This window comes from Rhipicephalus sanguineus, chromosome 2 (genome assembly GCF_013339695.2).
Source record: "Rhipicephalus sanguineus isolate Rsan-2018 chromosome 2, BIME_Rsan_1.4, whole genome shotgun sequence".
In the NCBI taxonomy this organism is placed as follows: Eukaryota; Metazoa; Arthropoda; class Arachnida; order Ixodida; family Ixodidae; genus Rhipicephalus; species Rhipicephalus sanguineus.
In genome coordinates, this window is record NC_051177.1 from 57,698,904 (window position 1) to 57,716,827 (window position 17,924).

The 17,924-nt window shown below is 45.5% G+C and overlaps 1 protein-coding gene across 1 annotated transcript in view; it reads right to left on the reverse strand.

Moving 5' to 3' along the window:
• LOC119383019 (uncharacterized) overlaps positions 1-17,924 on the reverse strand; it is a 129,708-nt gene that overhangs the window by 19,802 nt on the left and 91,982 nt on the right. Inside the window, 1 exon segment of the mRNA XM_049412391.1 lies at positions 222-629. Within this exon segment, the coding sequence (XP_049268348.1) occupies positions 222-629 (408 nt within the window).

Below are 17,924 nucleotides of genomic sequence, written 5' to 3' on the forward strand. Positions count from 1 at the left end.
CTCAATAGGCACTTTAAACAGCGTTGGGCGTGGTCTATACATTTCCAAGCGCCCAAAAGCTTCTCCTCCGAAAAAGGCCGGGAGTCCTGCAGATAATCTGCGATGCACTTAAGGTCTTTCGGTCGCGTATTGAGGACACACGCAGGGCGAAGCACAAATTTGTGTAAGAACGAGCCGGAGCTAGGCACTACACGGGCACGCCCACGCATGCGCACACCCACCTTGGTGCGATGGTGCACGGACGCCTTGTACTTGTCGATGAGGAGCTCGACGACACCCACGTGGCCCAGCTGCGTGGCGATGTGCAGCGGCGTGCGGTCCTCGCTGTCGATGAGGTTCGGGTTGGCGCCCGCATGGTGGAACAGCTTGACGGCCTGCTCGTCCCCTTCGCGGGCAGCGACATGCAGCGGAGTCTGTCCTTCGGCGTTCTGGTGGTTGATGGGACTCTGACACTCGACCAGGAACCGCATGATGTCCAGGTCTCGTCGACGTGCTGCAAGGTGCAGCGCCGTGTTGCCCGTCGCCGGGTGCACGTAGCAGACCTGCTCGCGCGTCATGGCGCCCAGCAGGTCTCGGCAAACGCCGTGGTTGCCCGCTTCCACAGCCAGGAACAGAGGGATGTTACCGTCCTGCGCGCGTAAATACACCGGTAAGAGAGAGAATGAGTCTAGAGCGCTGGTCTTCAAGGGTCACCGCGCTACAGGACTCGCGAACACCTCAAGTTTAACGTGCTTGTCACCCTGAAAGCGCGGTAACTTTCCTCAACAGTGTCTTGGTGACCGAGAGACTGTATAACTATCCGTAGGAGTCATTTTCGACAACGAACGTAGCGAAACTTAGCAAGATGCAGTAAAATGGTCGGGTTTAAGCAACTTGACGTAATGAGAATATAATCTGCGACGCCTATATTAGAGCGCAGTTCTTCAGAAAAAGGCGGCATCTCTCTCTTTTATTAACTATGCATTCCTGCATCCCCACTATCTTGTAGCCTTCCTGCAGACCATCCTAGTGTGTACATTTTTTTTGGTCACAGGCAATGTCATGTTGAAGACGTGGGATTGTTGATGGGATCCTTTCTTTTCCCCTGTGATGTTGGAGCAGAAATTCACTGACAGATGCGTGTGTAGAAGTTACTTTGCTGTTGGCAGATTGAACATAACGTAGGCTATCGATTATGCAATAATAACGAAAAAAAAAAAGAAATACAAACTGACAACGCAATATTGTGGTTACTATAGAGCCAAAGGGGAGTGTCTGCTCTTCTTTTAAATATTTAAAAATGACCGTTTGCCGATTAACCACCCTCCATATACGCAGTTCTCCCGCGAGGAAGCGTGACTAACCATCTATTCGCGAACCCTCTATAGACATCCCAAACGTCCCCCTATTTCTTTCGCTGTGGGAACGTTGAGTGAGAAGAACAAAGGAAACGGAAAGCACAGCCCACTCATTGTGAGGTCTCTCTCCTTTTTTGAACACTGCTACCCCCGTTCTCTAATGCGGCTACTGTTCCTCATCCATTCTTTCAACACTCTTTGTAGGTTAGGGTCAGATTGCTTGACTGCTTTAGTGCCATAGAAGCTTTCCAGCGCATTTCCTTTGAATTTTTTAGGGGCGAAGCACCTTAGAGTCGAGGCTTGTCCGTTGTTGTTCGTTGTCCGTGCTCACGGCACAGTACCGTGTAAAATCGAAACATCAAATTTAGCAATAGAATAATATCAATCATAATTGCGACGAACCAATATAAAACACCTACAAGCACAAACCCTTTATACTACGTTGGCGACTTCAACGTACACATTATGGACCTTATGATCCAGCTTTGTTGTCGACTCTCACTGTCGGCTGTCAAGGTATATAGAAACCGTTAATATAGTCGAAACATACATGTGTGTATGTGAATAAAAAAAGGTTTGCAATAGACGAACATGGATCATAATTATGACAGAACAATATAAAACACCTACAAGCACAAACCCTTATGCTAGCCGGCGACCACAACGTATACGTTATGGACCTTTCTTTATGTCACATTATGTCACTTTATGTCACTCAATTTACATTGAATATATATGTGTATGTGAATAACAAAAGGTTAGATAGACGAACATGAATCATAATTGTGACAGAACAATATAAAACACCTACAAGCACAAACCCTTATGCTAGTCGGCGACCTCAACGTATACGTTATGGATTTTTCTTTATGTCACATCATGTCACTTTATGTCACTCAATTTACATTGCATATATATGTGTATGTGAATAACAAAAGGTTAGATAGACGAACATGAATCATAATTATGACAGAACAATATAAAACACCTACAAAAAGCACAAACCCTTATGCTAGTCGGCGACCTCAACGTATACGTTATGGACCTTTCTTTATGTCACATTATGTCACTTTATGTCACTCAATTTACATTGCATATATATGTATGTGAATAACAAAAGGTTAGATAGACGAACATGAATCATAATTGTGACAGAACAATATAAAACACCTACAAAAAGCACAAACCCTTATGCTAGTCGGCGACCTCAACGTATACGTTATGGACCTTAGGACCTGGCTTTGTCGTCGACTCTTTTGTCACTTTATGTAACTCAATTTACATTATATGGGGCCACGCTCGGGTAACGTATGGTTACTCACCCATACGATACCCAGAGCTTCGCCCACTCGCCATGATTCACTTCATGGAGATGCGTGGATTTTTAGTACTAACACTTTCTTGTTCTTTCTCGTTTTAGTTCTTGTCTTAGGAACGCTTGAGCTTGAACTATTTATAGTGGTAGGTAAGTGCCATAGCTGGAGGTTATTGTATCACCATCCCCAGTGCGACCGATGTCACCCACCTTAACTAATCGGGCGATCCCCTCCTTTCGGTATGTGTTGGGCTCCGTGTTTTCGGTTTTATCCGAAGAAATCCGCCAAACTTTCGCCAGTAAAATTTTGGACAATTCGGATTTATCCGATAAACTCCGATTTCAAGGGCCAATATTACCTGGTTCCGTTCTTTATCTAAAGGGCAAGTTCTAAACGCTCATTGACATATCTTATGGTTTGACCGATTTAAAGTTTACCGCGCGTAGCTCTATTAGGCGACGTAGCTGTATTGTGGTCCGACTTAGCTTCTTACATGCAGAAGCTTCGCAAGGACTTGCAACTCTCCAACCCCGAATTCAAGGCGCTTCACTTCAAAGATCCGTGCCACCTACTCAACAACGCTCTGGAGGATGGAATCAGGACGAGCTCGTTTAACGTAGTTCACGATTTTCCTGCCCTGTTGAAGTCGTCGCGGGAGCTGCGCCGTAAGTTTGGTATGGTGTGCTTGGCCATGGGCATGTCCACCAAGTCGCTGAAAACCGTATGTTCGCCGAGGTGGTTCTTTTTTTATGAAGCTCTAGAAGATATTTTGGACTACTGGCGCGCCATGTTGTCTTTCTTAAGAAGCCACGAAGCCAAGGGAACGAAGTGTGAGAAGCTCAAGAGTCTTATTTCATCGCCTGAAGCTGTGCACGACTTGCTCTTTAAGATGAGGCTTCTGAAGACCAATTCGTGTGCCGTGCTCTCAATCATTAAGGAACTTGAGGCAGAGAGCACCCTGGTACATCAAGTTTATCCCATACTGGGGGTTCGTTTGCACGCACTCATCAGTCAATGGCGTGATCCAACAGAGGTCTTCGCATCAGATGTCACAAGTCTGTTGGACCTCCTTGACGAGACTGACCGCTTAACGACTGTCGCAGATTTTTACGGATACTATGCTGCTGTCGCCAAAAAGTGGAGACAGACATCTTAGAGGAACCTGTGCGATCAACTCCAGTACACCGAAGAATCGTTTTGGTACTGTGTTAAAATTGTGAATCCAAATGTGAAGCATGAGCTGCCCTGCGCTTTCGAAACCTATGCGCCTGTTTTTCAATTAGTGCTTCTTGAAACTGACAACATGAGCCAGCTCCTGAGTGATTTTGCGAGCTATCAGTGCTATGAAATATGTAACATTGTTGAACCCCTGTCGTTTTGGAGACATCACAATGTCCAGTGGTCAGTACTTTCTCGCTGCGCCTTCTGGCGCTTCCCGTTTCTAGCGCTAACGTTGAAAGGGCATTTTCAAAGCTGAGTGTCGTCAATCGAAAGGAGCGCGCTTCGATCACTGACAGCAACCTCGCAAAGTATGCTTGCGTGCTTTACAATAAGCTTTAAGGATAAAGTTGTTATACGCACAAATACAGGTCTTATGTGTTCAAGTATTTCGCTTGTGCGTATGTTTTTGTGCATTAAAACCTCCTAGAAAACAAAATGTGCTTCGTGTGTTTAGATGTTTTAGTATTCAGATATGAATTGATCATATATTTTGGGGTTTCGAGAATAATGCAAAACTTTGAATTTCGTAGAATTGGGGATTTACGAGAAATAATCTCCGATAAACGCCGAATTTCCGCCAAAAATATAAACTCCGATAAACATCCGCCGATTTTCAAGAAAAATAAACACCGAAAACACGGAGCCCTAGGTATGCGCCATGAGGAGACAACAACAACAACAACAACAACAACAACAACAACAACAACAACAACAACAACAACAACAACAACAACAACAACAACAACAACAACAACAACAACAACAACAACAACACTTTGAGCTAATGCCATCTCTAAGCGCACCGATGCATATACTCATGATATTCCATTTATTCGGGCTCCTTACTAGGGTCTCTCCAACAAGGGTGGCACTACCAGTAGGAGTACAACTGTTGACGTAGCAAGTCCTTCCATCGCTATGCGACAGGGATATCGGCAAGAAAGGCTCTAAGCTTCATAAGGTTGGTAGTGGCCAAGTACTCCATCAGGGAGACCAATTTCTGAACTGGAGATGGATCGTGTTAAATAGCTCCGTGGGTGTTCTTAGCATGGCTTCACTTGGACTAACGTAGCCCAATTAGCACTCGACGATTTTAGGTTTCAGGCGCCACTCAAAGACATAAAACAACGGTTGTCTGCATCGAGATGCAAACTTAGACATTGAGAAGATCTCACTCCGTCTATGAACTGTCATACGCCAATGTAGAGGTTCCGGAAAAAAAATCAGTCTAAGCATACTGGATTAGAACCACTGTCCTTGTGAACTTGTGCAAACGTGGCCCACCTAGCTGGGTCACCATACCATCGAGTTACTTCCAGCACGTTACGTCCCGACTGCCATAAATATACCTGACGCGTCCGAGGGCGACAAGATACCATTCACAAACATATGTACTATGCCCATCTATTGAACCGTCAGCCACCCTGCCTGAGGTACTTTACCACTGCTTATACAACTTCTACTGCAGATTGTGTTTTCATCTGTTGGCTTCCATTTTCACTGTGCATTTCAGGAAGACCAGTAACTGCATCATGCGTGTATAATATGTACACTAAATGCGTAATGGGTTCGCATCAGAGAGCGAGAAAACGTGTCAGTGACTTTCAGAACGAACGCATTTGTTGGTTTCCTCTTCAGTGAAGGACGGATAAAAAACGAGCAGTAATTTCCATAATAAACGTGCAATCGTAGCGGAAAACGACACATGCAAGATGACAACATAGGGGCGCATTCAAACCGGAACTTTACGCGCCAATTGAAATTGCGAAAGAAGCGCAATAGAGGTTGCCGGCTTTAATTAAGCTGTATATTTCATTAAAAATAGAGTTTGACATCCTTGAATGATGTAATCGCGATGTGACGTCACTGTACCGCTTGGATACTTCACCATACAATCACGTGCGCACTCAGTCCGTGCTTCTATCGGTTCGCTCTTCCCTCGCGCAGGGCGTCACAGTCGTGCTTGACTTCACAGAGTCCAACTGGCTCCCTCATCCACCATGGCTTTTCCCTCCATGTCGATTCTGTGCTATCTGCTGATGGTCGTGCTGCCGGCGGGCTATGGTGGTGTACTGACCTCGGTACTCCCAACTTGAGGTCGAGTGTGGTAAAATGTGCGGTGGCTTCGTGGGCTACGAGTGTGTGCCCGAGTGCCACTGCGTCTACTATCCGGGCGCAGTGGCGTAGTCAGGGGGGGGGGGGGGCACACCGTGTTCGTGCCCCCCCCCCCGAGAATATCTTTTTGCCATTGCATAAAGTGCCCAAAATGATACTCGACCACATGTGCCTGCGCGTACCTCACTTGAAATCAAGGTGGCGCCCCCCCCCCCTCCTGAAAACATTTTCTGCCTACGCCTATGCCCGGGCGGCTCCGGCATATGCCTGGCGCACGGAATGAACAAGTACGACCTGCCTCCATTATGAAGTTCCTTTGTGTGGTGACACTGGCTTTTTTCTACGAGTAAAGTATCTTCTCGTCAGGATCCGTCACCGAGGGTACCCTGGACATTTTCCTCTCCGACCTCTCCGACATAAAGAACTTTCTACCGTATTATTCTTTCATCGTTACTACATTTATCATCACGCATTTCGTGCAGTTTGCGCTTTGAACCTATACGATCTCGCTGCATTTTGTGAGTGAGAAAGTGCTTCGGTTGCTCTTTTACTTCCTTTCTTACAAATGAACTAGTGTGCCGTCTAATGCATCCATCTTCTTTTTCTGCCTCCTCCCGAGTCACTTCGCGAGTGTGTTGGCAGCAAAGCTTTTGACATTCTTGAATGACGTAATCTCAAGGCGACGTTTCCATCCTGCGCATATATTCTACCATGCATACATGAGTCACGTGCGCGCTCAATCCGTATTTCGATGGTTTTGCTGGCTCACGACTGACCACCTACGCTTCCTCGTGCAGGGCTTTACACGCGGGCTTGACTCGACTGCGCCCGGCTTTCTTCTTCATCCACCATGGCTTCACCCTCCATGTCGATGCTGCGCTGTCTGCTGATGGTCGTGCTGCTGGCGGGGTACGGTGGCGTACTGACACCGGCAAACTGCCATGACTTTGCCCTATGCGGCGAAACGTGCGGCGGCTTTGTGGTAGTGGCGTGTGCGCCACCGTGCGAGTGCGTCAATTTTGATGGCGACTACGGCATATGCATGCCAATCGACAGGAACTTGACCAACCAGCTTCCATTATGAGGTTCTCTTGTGGGCATTCTACTTTCTCCTCCGATGAATAAACTTTGTATCATTATAGTTTGTTGTGGGTCTCACGCTCGCCATCACACATTTCACGTAGCTTAGCCACGAATATATATAATCTTGCTTTTTTTTTGTGAGTATAAAGAAAGCCACCAGTTGTCGTTTTCTTCTTTTCTTCCAAATGCACAAATACTTTTTATGCAGACACGAGACCATTAATTGGGTAAAAGCTAATTTTCCGTCGGTTAACGTGACGTAATACTATCTGCTAGTCCTTACACAACAACAACAACAACAACAACAACAACAAAAGGATTACGCCCTGGCAAGTAACTGTAGGAACAGAGGGAACGTCTGCAATTCTATTAAACAACTGATGGTGGCTGTGTGCCGAATAAGCAGTTTACACATTCGTCGATCCTCGGCGATGAACAGAGACTTACCAGTTCCATGCGAGAACGGACAGCATAAGATGTTTTTGAGAGTAAGCATCGCGAACGTCCTCAAGTTTCGTTGGCTGCCGAGGCATTGCCCGATGAAAACGCTGGAAATGTTTTCTTATTGCCCTCATTGCTCCGCCTTTCCCCTCCTTAAATTTGTTCTACTCCAATTTTTGTTATTGCAACCGATATTCCTGTCTCCTTAAACAATTTTTGTTTGCTCAGATTCGATGGTTTGACAACTGAATTATGCACCTTTACAAATCGCTTCCTTTAAAGGGACGCTAAGGACAAATAATATAATAATATCTGGGGTTTTACGTGCCAAAACCACGATATGATTATGAGGCACGCCGTAGTGGAGGGCTCCGGAAATTTTGACCATCTGGTGTTCTTTAACGTACACTGACATCGCACAGTACACAGGCCTCTGCCATTTCGCCTTCATCGAAATACGACCTCCGCAGCCGGGATCGAACCCGCGACCTTCGGGTCAGCAGCCGACCACCGTAACCGCTACACCACCGTGGCGATCGAAAAATTCAGGTAAATATATAGGACACGACTTGCGCGACCACTTGGACATTCTAGAACACGAGCGTAGTAAGGCATCATCAAAATTAGTCACAAGTGCTCAAACTACCCATGGCAAAAGAAAAACATTTCAGTGTATTTCAAGATGGAATAAAATGCAAGTTGTGCGTTTTAGTCTATTCCATGCAAAAAATAACTTTTTGACGTTACCCTTGAGAACGGTGTTTTCGATTCATGGGCACCGCCATCTTGGAGTGATAAGCGATTGCTTTGCCGATGTTCCACGTCGTAATATGAAATGATGATGGTCATGAAACGTTGAATGTACTGGCCCAAGCGTTTTCGTGGGTGCTAGTTCACCGTAGCGCTGTTTGTTTATTTGACACGGATACAAAACTGCAATGTTATCAGTGCAAGATGGCGGCGCTTGAGCACGTCCCGAAAATGGCGTTATTGTTTTCGCCGGGATGTGTTCCGCTAAAGCTCCTTGCGCCGCAGCGCCGGATGTCGGGCAGTGCGGGCATAGCGTATGCTACGTCAATAGGCCGCTCTTGGAGGATGGCGTCTTCAATTGCGCTAACGGTATGCGGATCACTAAAACTTGGTTTACTATCAAACTAAGCATTTCCTTGGCACGAAACAACCATTACGAGGTTTAGGGAACGCTATTTCAACAATCCAGCCGACTTAATGTTTGCCTTTAGTGTTCCTTTAAACTGAACTTTAATTACAGTTTCGGTTTTACGCCATCTTGGGAAGGCTCGATTCTCGAGCCATCTACAGCAGTGGGTATGTGACATGCCAGAGGATTGTTAGCATCATCATCACGACATTCCCCTCCAGCCAGGACTTCAAGCACCACGTTTATTCTTCGAAGGACTTGCTCACGCTAGTCGGTAAGTACTGCCTTCATTTTTCATGGCGATCATGGTGCCAGGGCGATATGATTAAGCGTCACGCATCTCTCAAATGAACCCAGCCAGCTATGTTAGCTTTCATCCTAAGAAGCTTGCCCAATCACCAACACTAGCATGAATAATAACATCGCCGGCATGCTCCTAGACCAAGTATGCACAGCGGAGTGCGAACGCGCGTAATTTGTTGCGTTAATTTCCTTCATCCGAAGCGCGCAGTATTCTATTAGTTACGGGACGTTTGAAATGTCTTCTACGAAGTAATGACGAAGCTCTCGCTCACAACAATGGGGCATGGCAATAATTCAATTTACAGGGCCTCCCCGAGCTCCGTACTGTCTAAGCAGTCCGCTAATACAGGGTGTTTTACGTAACAGGAGCCAGACTAGGTATTCGGGGGGGGGGGGGTAAATACCTTGTATTTGGCCTGCGTTCTGATAGGAGGACATCAGTGGGAGGGTTTGGGAAAAGAGGGGGGGGGGGGAAAGGACCTCAGGTGGCCCAAATTCCCGGAGCCCTCCATTACGGCATGTCATAATCATATCGTGGTAAAACAGCAACAGTTATATATTGGAATCAAGAGTTCTGATACTCTTCAATGCTTTGAGTATGTCGTGACGTCGCTTTCTAACTCCTGCGTACATATATTTCACCATGCGGTCACGTGCGCACACTGTCTGTGCTTCACTCAGTTATATGGCTCACTGCTGACCACTGCCGCGTCCTCCCTCGCGCAGGTCTTCACAGTCGGGCTTGACTTGACTGCGTTCGGCTCCCTTTCTCGTCCACCATGGCTTCTCTTTCGGTGTCGATGGTGCGCTGTCTGCTGATGGTCGCGCTGCTGGCAGGGCACGGTGGTGTATTGACCTCGGTAAACTCCCAATACCTGGCCGAGTGCGGTAAAACCTGTGGCGGCGTCGCGTGGCGCATGTGCGTGGCCGAGTGCCGCTGCATCTTCTACAAGGGCAGCGACATGGGTTTATGCAAGCCCCGCGGGATGAACGAGACCCACCTGCCTCCAATAGGGCACTTCTGAGGGGACGCTGCTCACTCCTGCCAATAATGAACGTTATACCGCGAAACTGTTCTGTCATACCGTCGCCCATCGTAGCGCGTTTCGTGCAGTTGCCACTTGAAATACATCTAATCTTACAGCCATTTGTGAATGACGTAATAACCGGTAGTGTCTTACTCCCTTTTTCATAAAGGAACAAATGTATCGTTAAACACGGTTTTTCAAGCCAACTTGGTGCTGGCAAATTGCACGTAACACTATCTGTTAGCATGCAATGTTACAATGACAATCAATCAATCAATCAATCAATCAATCAATCAATCAATCAATCAATCAATCAATCAATCAATCAATCAATCAATCAATCAATCAATCAATCAATCAATTATTTAAAATGCACAGTAACAGCCGTAAGGTCATTGTATCGGGGCACGCAAAACAAAAATACAAACACGAAACGATCAAATGAAGACAGTATACAGAGGAAAATACGAACAAAGATGGAAAATCAAAATACAACGAAGTTAGGAGTAACGGGCAGAATACACTAACCCAACGCAAGAAATATAGAAGAGCAATATCAAATACAGTCCACAAACAAAGCACAAGGTAAGCTGGAAGAGAAAAAGGAGGAGAAAGCGACTTGTACAACATGCGACACTACGTTAAAGCAGCGTAAAGCTCTAAAGAGGTTTGGCGTAGAGCTGCATGTGCAAGCTCCCTGAATTTTAAATGCGAAGCATTTCTTAGCGAACCTTTGGTACTTTGAGCGTTTCTATCTATCTATCTATCTATCTATCTATCTATCTATCTATCTATCTATCTATCTATCTATCTATCTATCTATCTATCTATCTATCTATCTATCTATCTATCTATCTATCTATCCGCCTACGTCTGGGAGCCCTCATGATCGCCTCCTTATCTTGGTGTAGACCCAAATTCGCATGGCAGGGTAAGAGGATTTGACGAATATGACTGTCGGGTCATGACATGAATAACGTGAGAATCCTGTCGCGTATGTCGTCGAACCCTTTCCTCCACACATGTGTGGCACATACCCGTTTACCATGGGCCGCGGTCTACGGGTATGCGCCGTAGGTGATTGACAGTTTATACCTACCCAGGAACGGCGAGAACAGACATTGGTAATTTAAATGCGAGAGCGTTAAGAAAAACTGACATCGGCAGCATTGACCCGACGAATCGAAAGAATAAAAGTTAGGATCCCAACAGGAATCGAACCCAACCATTCTGCGTGGCAATCAGGTATTCTACCAGAGAGCCACGTTAGTCTAATAACTGGTTTGGAAAAAAACATCCTATGCAGGCGTAATTTTGGTGCAACGTCAATTGTGGTTCTGGTGCTGGCTATCTAATTTTACAAGAAAGCATTAAACACTACATATGTACTCCTACGATACAGGCGTCATGTCAGATTAACGTCTGTTATAGCAATCTAATAAACATTACATTTGTATTCCTCCGATTCAGCAAGCTAAATTGAAGCACTGCTCGACCTCGGAGGAATACATTAACGAAAGTTACGTATGATATTCACATGAGTGCACCATAAAGTGCAGTTAGTTTCGATAATACTGACGTATGTACTCTAACGCGAGGGCTGACGTTACGTCGCACCATAAGTGACCCTTTAAACGCCCGTGTTGTCGACGCGCCTGGTAAGCCCACGATGCGCACACAGCTACTACACTTACAAAAACACGTCGATCCACCACGTAACGTTCGGCACAAAGTCATAAAATACAGCATAGAAGTACTCGCTGACTGCTTCGCATCAGTGGCGTAGCCAGGAATTTTGTTCGGGGGGGGCTCACGTTGCAGCGCGACGTCCTCATAGAATTTTTAGAACGACTAAGTATATGAATAACATTTATTTATTTATTTATTTATTTATTTATTTATTTATTTATTTATTTATTTATTTATTTATTTATTTATTTATTTATTTATTATATTCACAAAGGTCCCGTATGGGACTTTACATGAGGGGTGGGTGACATGAAAATTGCGGTATAGATGGAGGTGGATGTGCTTGAGTCTACTTCCTGGGTGGCATTTTTGAAGCGCGCGAAATCGCGGATGACTGCTGCTTCGTTCGGAAGGTCATTCCAGTCTCGGGCGGCGCGCAAAAAGAAGGACTGCTGAAATGAGGTGGTGTGGGCACGTGGCGGAATCAAAGCGTTTGGATGACTTGTGCGATGACCTCGATGGACCGGCTGGATGAAGTGGTTTTTCCCCGGGGTTGAATAAAAGAATCTGTGAAAAAGGCAGAGACGTGCAATACGACGACGAAGAGTGAGGGTAGAAAGTTTTAGCTGGGATTTGAGGGCGGAGATGCTCGAGTCGCGGGAATAATCTGAAACAATGAATCTGGTTGCTCGGTTCTCTACTGACTCAAGAATTTTGATATGATTAGTTTGGTGGGGGTCAAAGACAGCAGATGCATACTCAAGTTTTGGTCTGACAATGGTTTTATAAGCGAGTAGTTTAACGGAAGGTGGTGCCATGGAAATGTTACGGCGTGTGTACCCAAGAGCGCGGTTAGCGGAGTGAATTATGTGATTTATATGGTCGCCCCAAGATAGGTCACTCGAAAGATGGACACCCAGGTATTTAATCGAGTCAGTAGCAGCTATATGACAGTTGTTGATTGTGTAAATAGCCGGCGTGTGGTTTCGGCGACAATGGAAAGAAATTAGTAATGTTTTTTTTTTTTTTTCGCATTAAGGGGCATCAAACAGGTGGCACACCACTGCTGAATACGTGAGAGGTCATGCTGTAGAGGGGAGACATCGGTGGGGTTATTTATAGGGCGGTAGAGGACACAATCATCAGCAAAAAGACGGGTGTTAGATTCAACGGAAAGCGGAATATCGTTAATGTATATTAGGAATAAAAGAGGCCCTAGGACGGTACCCTGGGGCACGCCGGACAAGACATGGGAGAGGTCGGAGGAGTGATCATTAACATGCACGAATTGTTCACGGTTTGTTAGGAATGCTTTAATCCAGTTAAAAACATGCCGATGAAGGTTTAGACGCGAGGTTTTTAGAAGGAGACGGGAGTGGGGTACCTTATCGAAGGCTTTTTCAAAATCTAAGAACAGTGTGTCAATTGGGATGTTACGGTCCATATGAAGGTGAATGTCGTGCAGGAATAATGTTAGTTGGGTCTCGCATGACTGATCTTTACGAAAGCCATGTTGGTTTTGGTGAAAGAAGTTTGCGGATGATAAAAATGTAGCAACATGAGAAAAGATGACGTGTTCCATGATCTTTGAACAAACACTAGTAAGCGAGATTGGTCGGTAATTACCTGCAAATGAGCGGTCACCTTTCTTGAAGACCAGAATGACCTTCCCAACTCTCCAGTCTAATGGGACTTCACCTGTGCCGAGTGACTGCTGAAAAATGATTGACAGTATGGAACTGCATACATGTTTTGTATTTTTCAGAATTTTGGCGTTTATGCCATCTATACCGCATGACGAAGAGTTCTTTAATTGGTTAATAACTTTTACAATTCCCTCTGAATTGAATTCAATCTTTGGCATTGGCGGAAAAGCAAAATGCGGAAAATCAGGAAGTTCGTTGTTAGGTTCGTTAGTAAAGACGGGACAAAATGCAGAGTTGACGGATGGAACGTCGCAATCGGCAACGGGGGATCCAGAAGTGTCACAAAGAGAGACTGTGGTTTTGTCGTCCGGTTTCATAATTTTCCAAAAAAGGCGTGGGTATGTACATGTATTACCATGTACATACATTGTCACTGGAATTACCATTAACATGTATTACCAGTGACAATTTGTATTAGATGTTGCAAATCACTTCTTGAATGCTGCCCTCTGTTAAGAACGAGTAAGAAATGTGTTTCTTTCGTAAAAATATTATGTTGGCATGCCCGCAAAATCTTTCCAGGAACAGCTGTCTTCAACCGTTTCAATATTTTTTTTGTGTGTGTAACAGGTACGGCAAATATCACGTAAACTTCGGAACTGCATCAGTTTTGAACTGAAGAAGCGCCTGATAACAAAAAAAAAATGAAGTCCACAAAGTAACCAGGACGAGATCAAATATTTTAATGTAGATTGTTTACGCAAAATGTTCATCTTTTTGCACAAATGATGCGGCCAGGGAAAAGCAAGAATGGGAAAGTACACCTCGAATACGGGCAAAACATAAGTCACCGGAAACAGTGCGCAGTATGCTTACGCAAAACTACACAAATGTACATTTAAATATGCAATCAATAAACGGAACCAAGCAATGATCACTATACATAATGCCCAATTGATATGTCCTTGGGCCAAGCTGCTGTCTCGGACGCACCATGTGGACAGAACTATAAAGGAAGAGTGCAGAAATAACGAAAGAAACTATTTCAAAACTGTTTTAAAAGTGCGAACCACTATTGTGCACTCAATATAAAAGGAGGGTTGCCGCTTCTAGTTCAAAAACCAATGAAGAACAAAAACGACAAATGAAAGTAACAAACAATGCTGCTAGTACGGCTTCCCAATAGTTGAATTTGTTTGGTAACGCCGCGTATGCCGACCTCTCAGTGAACAAGGTGAAGCTGTCGATTGGCTGGTAATGTTCACCTGATGCCCGTATTCTTATGTTTATATTAGGTCACAGTGTTAACTGCCAAAAGGTACAAAATCCTCACGGCTTTAAAAGGTGGTGAACAATAATATTGCGTCAAAATCACGGGCTCATTGACCTGAACTATGGAACAGCAGTGTCTTTTCCTTTCGTTTGCGCTGATTTTTGTCCTGCTCGGTATCAAAAGACAAAGTTGACACGGCGAGGAAGCTTAGCGAAACGGTCAGTGACTTCCGACACGCTGATATCGACATTTCTGTGGGCTTACAGAAGTGCCTGGCCAACCATGCGTTCCTCAGACATCGTGGAGCGTAAGTAGTTCTGAAGTAACCTCATGCTTGAAAACGTTCTCTCTGAGCTGGCAGTGGTCACTGGAAGGGTGACTAGAATCTGGAGTAGCTTGTACACAGTCGGATAGAACCTGCTGTCGCAATGAGAGAGGGCATCGGTTCCAGTACGGGGGCGCTGGTTTGCTGCTTTGTTCGCCCACTTTGTCCACCATAGTCGCAGTTCTCCAAAACCAGCCCTGGTTTCGACGTCATGCGCAAAAACGGTCAGGAGATTTTCTGCTCCTTTCTCCCGATCATCTTGCATTGGTGGTATTGCGGATGGTACAATTATTGAAAAGTCCTTTAGAAGTGCCCTGTGTTTTTCGAACCGTTGGTTTAACTGGGCTAGTACGTGGTCCATGAACGGAATGAACAGGGTTCTGCGAAAATATTCTTCCGCGCTTTCGAATGCATTGCTCACAAGGTTTTGCTTCCGGACACCGGCTCGACGGCTGGTGATCTCCACATTCAGTTTTTCTGATAATGCCTGCACTTGTGCAAATATTTTTGAGAAAGAAACATTCGTGTTCTTGCGGTCACTTTCAATTGTCTGCTGTACCACTTCTATGTCGTCAATGGCAGCGCTCATGTCGATACTCCTAGTCGGCAGCTTCTTTGACAGTGGCAAAGTCAGTGCCAACACGTGCTCCGTCACATGCAGGCTTACAAGGAATGCTGGTGACAAGAGTGCCAACATTAGACTCTTTGCCTACACTGGACTTTCGCCATTTCCGTTAAACATAATCTCCTCTAGTGGTGCAATCAACGGCTCAAAGAGGCTCACAAATGAAAGCACAGCATCGTGCTTCTCGGCCCAGCGCGTTTCGCATAGTCCCAAAAGGCGCTGCCTTGCAGAGTCCAGGACAGCTCAAACTTATCATTTTACGCAAAACGTGTGAGCGGCTAGAAGATTTACGGGAAAAGACTGACGTCGCCTTCAGAGTCCCAAAACAGTTTCGGATGTCTGTGATGGAGCATGCCACACACACAACTAGATGTGTGTGCCGCACACACAATGCCGCACACACAACGCATGCCGCACACACAATGCGCAGTGAGTACATAGAGTGCGGCTGGATATTTCTCACGAACAGCAGCTTGAACACCATTCGTTTTGCCGGCCATCGAACTTGCATCATCGTAGCCTTGACCACAGAGGTGCTGCATGTTAATTCCCATTTCTATAAGGAGCCTTATGATGGTGTCGGCGAGGGCCCGGCCATTTGGTCGTGAATTGGCACAAAGCCTATAAGAACACTCCTTCGATTCCGTTCGCATCCTTATTAAGATACCTTGCATAAACAGTAAGCTGCTCGATACCAGCAACATCCGTCGTTTCATCAGCAAGTACGGAGAAGCAGCCTGCAGCGTTTACTTTTGCGACTAGGCTTTCCTTGACGATTGCAGCAGAGATTTCTATAATGTGGTTTTGTACATCTGGACTAAAATATGAGGCCTTATTTGGGCAACTTTCCAAATGCTTTTTTAGATCTGTGTCGCCACAATCCGCGCGCATGCGAAGCAGCGCTCTGAAGTTGCCTGTATCTGTAGAGGAGGCTGTGCTTGAATCCATGGAACCACTGTCACTATGTCCACGGAGAGCCACACCTTGCCGCCCGCAAAAGAGAACTGTCTCAACAATAGGCTGTAACTTCCTTCGGGTCTCTCTTATTTGAATTTGCCTGCCATGGTCCAGTTGATCAACAACACTGGGCACACATCCTGAGAAGGTTTGAAGAAAACTAGCGTCAGTGTGATATTTAGTGACTTCGTGTGCACCGAAGACTTCGAGCGCGTGCTTCCACTTTTGAAATGGCTTGGATACGAGGGCCTTAGTGCGCGCATGTTGGCCCTTGCCAATCTCACTTCTGCTAAAAAGGACACACACTCGGCAAAACGCACCCTCTTGAAGCGCTGAGTAGCTAAGCCATCGGTACCTGTCCAGCCAAGCCACGTAAACCTTCGTTTCTGCTTAAAATCGTTCATAGACTTCAACATATAGCATGGCGGAGGAATGCAAGGAGAAGCTAGCAGTTGATGTTTTGTGTCATCATCCACTTTTGAGCCATCTGTGTACAGCCCGATATCAAACTTGCTTCTGCTAACATTTTGAGGGTCAGAAAAGATAAATAATTAAATAAATGATAATCAGGCTGAAGCCCAATAAATCCCACCAGCCAGGTGACGCCGCTGGTTGGTGGTGTATGAGAGCACGAAAAATTTCGGGGGGGGCTGAAGCCCCATAAGCCCCCCCCCCTGGCTACGCCCCTGCTTCGCATGCAACAGGTTCCCCCAACGCGTGGGATCTGCCGAATGTTTTGTACCTGGATGGCCAAAGAACCGCCGACACCGAAAATGTTGTGGCCGTACTCTATCGGTCAAGTTATTCCGCAAATTTACAAAAACATGTGATGACTGGAAGCTAAAGTCACCTCTCTGAAATACCAGAAAAAGAGGAAATTATTCGGTATTTTGATTGTAAGGTTCCTATCTATCTTAAGAAGGAGAAAATTCAGAAGCTATCACGAAAAAGTTATCGAAATTCAACGTCACCGTAACACTACTTCCGCCCTTCGAAAGTGTGGCAAAAGATTTTCGCCCGAGAATGCGAAGACTTAGGTAATACACGAGTGACTTATCGTTGCGCTAATTGCAACGGGTGATGTGGGAGCAAATCTTTCCCGCAGAAAGAAAAATGGGACGTATGTGTGCCGCTGTCGCACAAAGGATTAAATTGGCTATACTCCAATTTCTGTAATTGCAACAGATCGTCCTGTCTCCTTAAACAATTTTTGTTAGTTCAGATTCAATGTTTTTACAACTGGTTTATGAGTTATGCACCTTTACAAATCGCTTCCATTAAAGGGACGCTAAGGACAAATAATATAATAATACGTATGGGGTTTTACGTGCCAAAACCACGATATGATTATGAGGCACGCCATCGTGGAGGGCTCCGGAGATATTGACCATCTGGTGTTCTTTAAC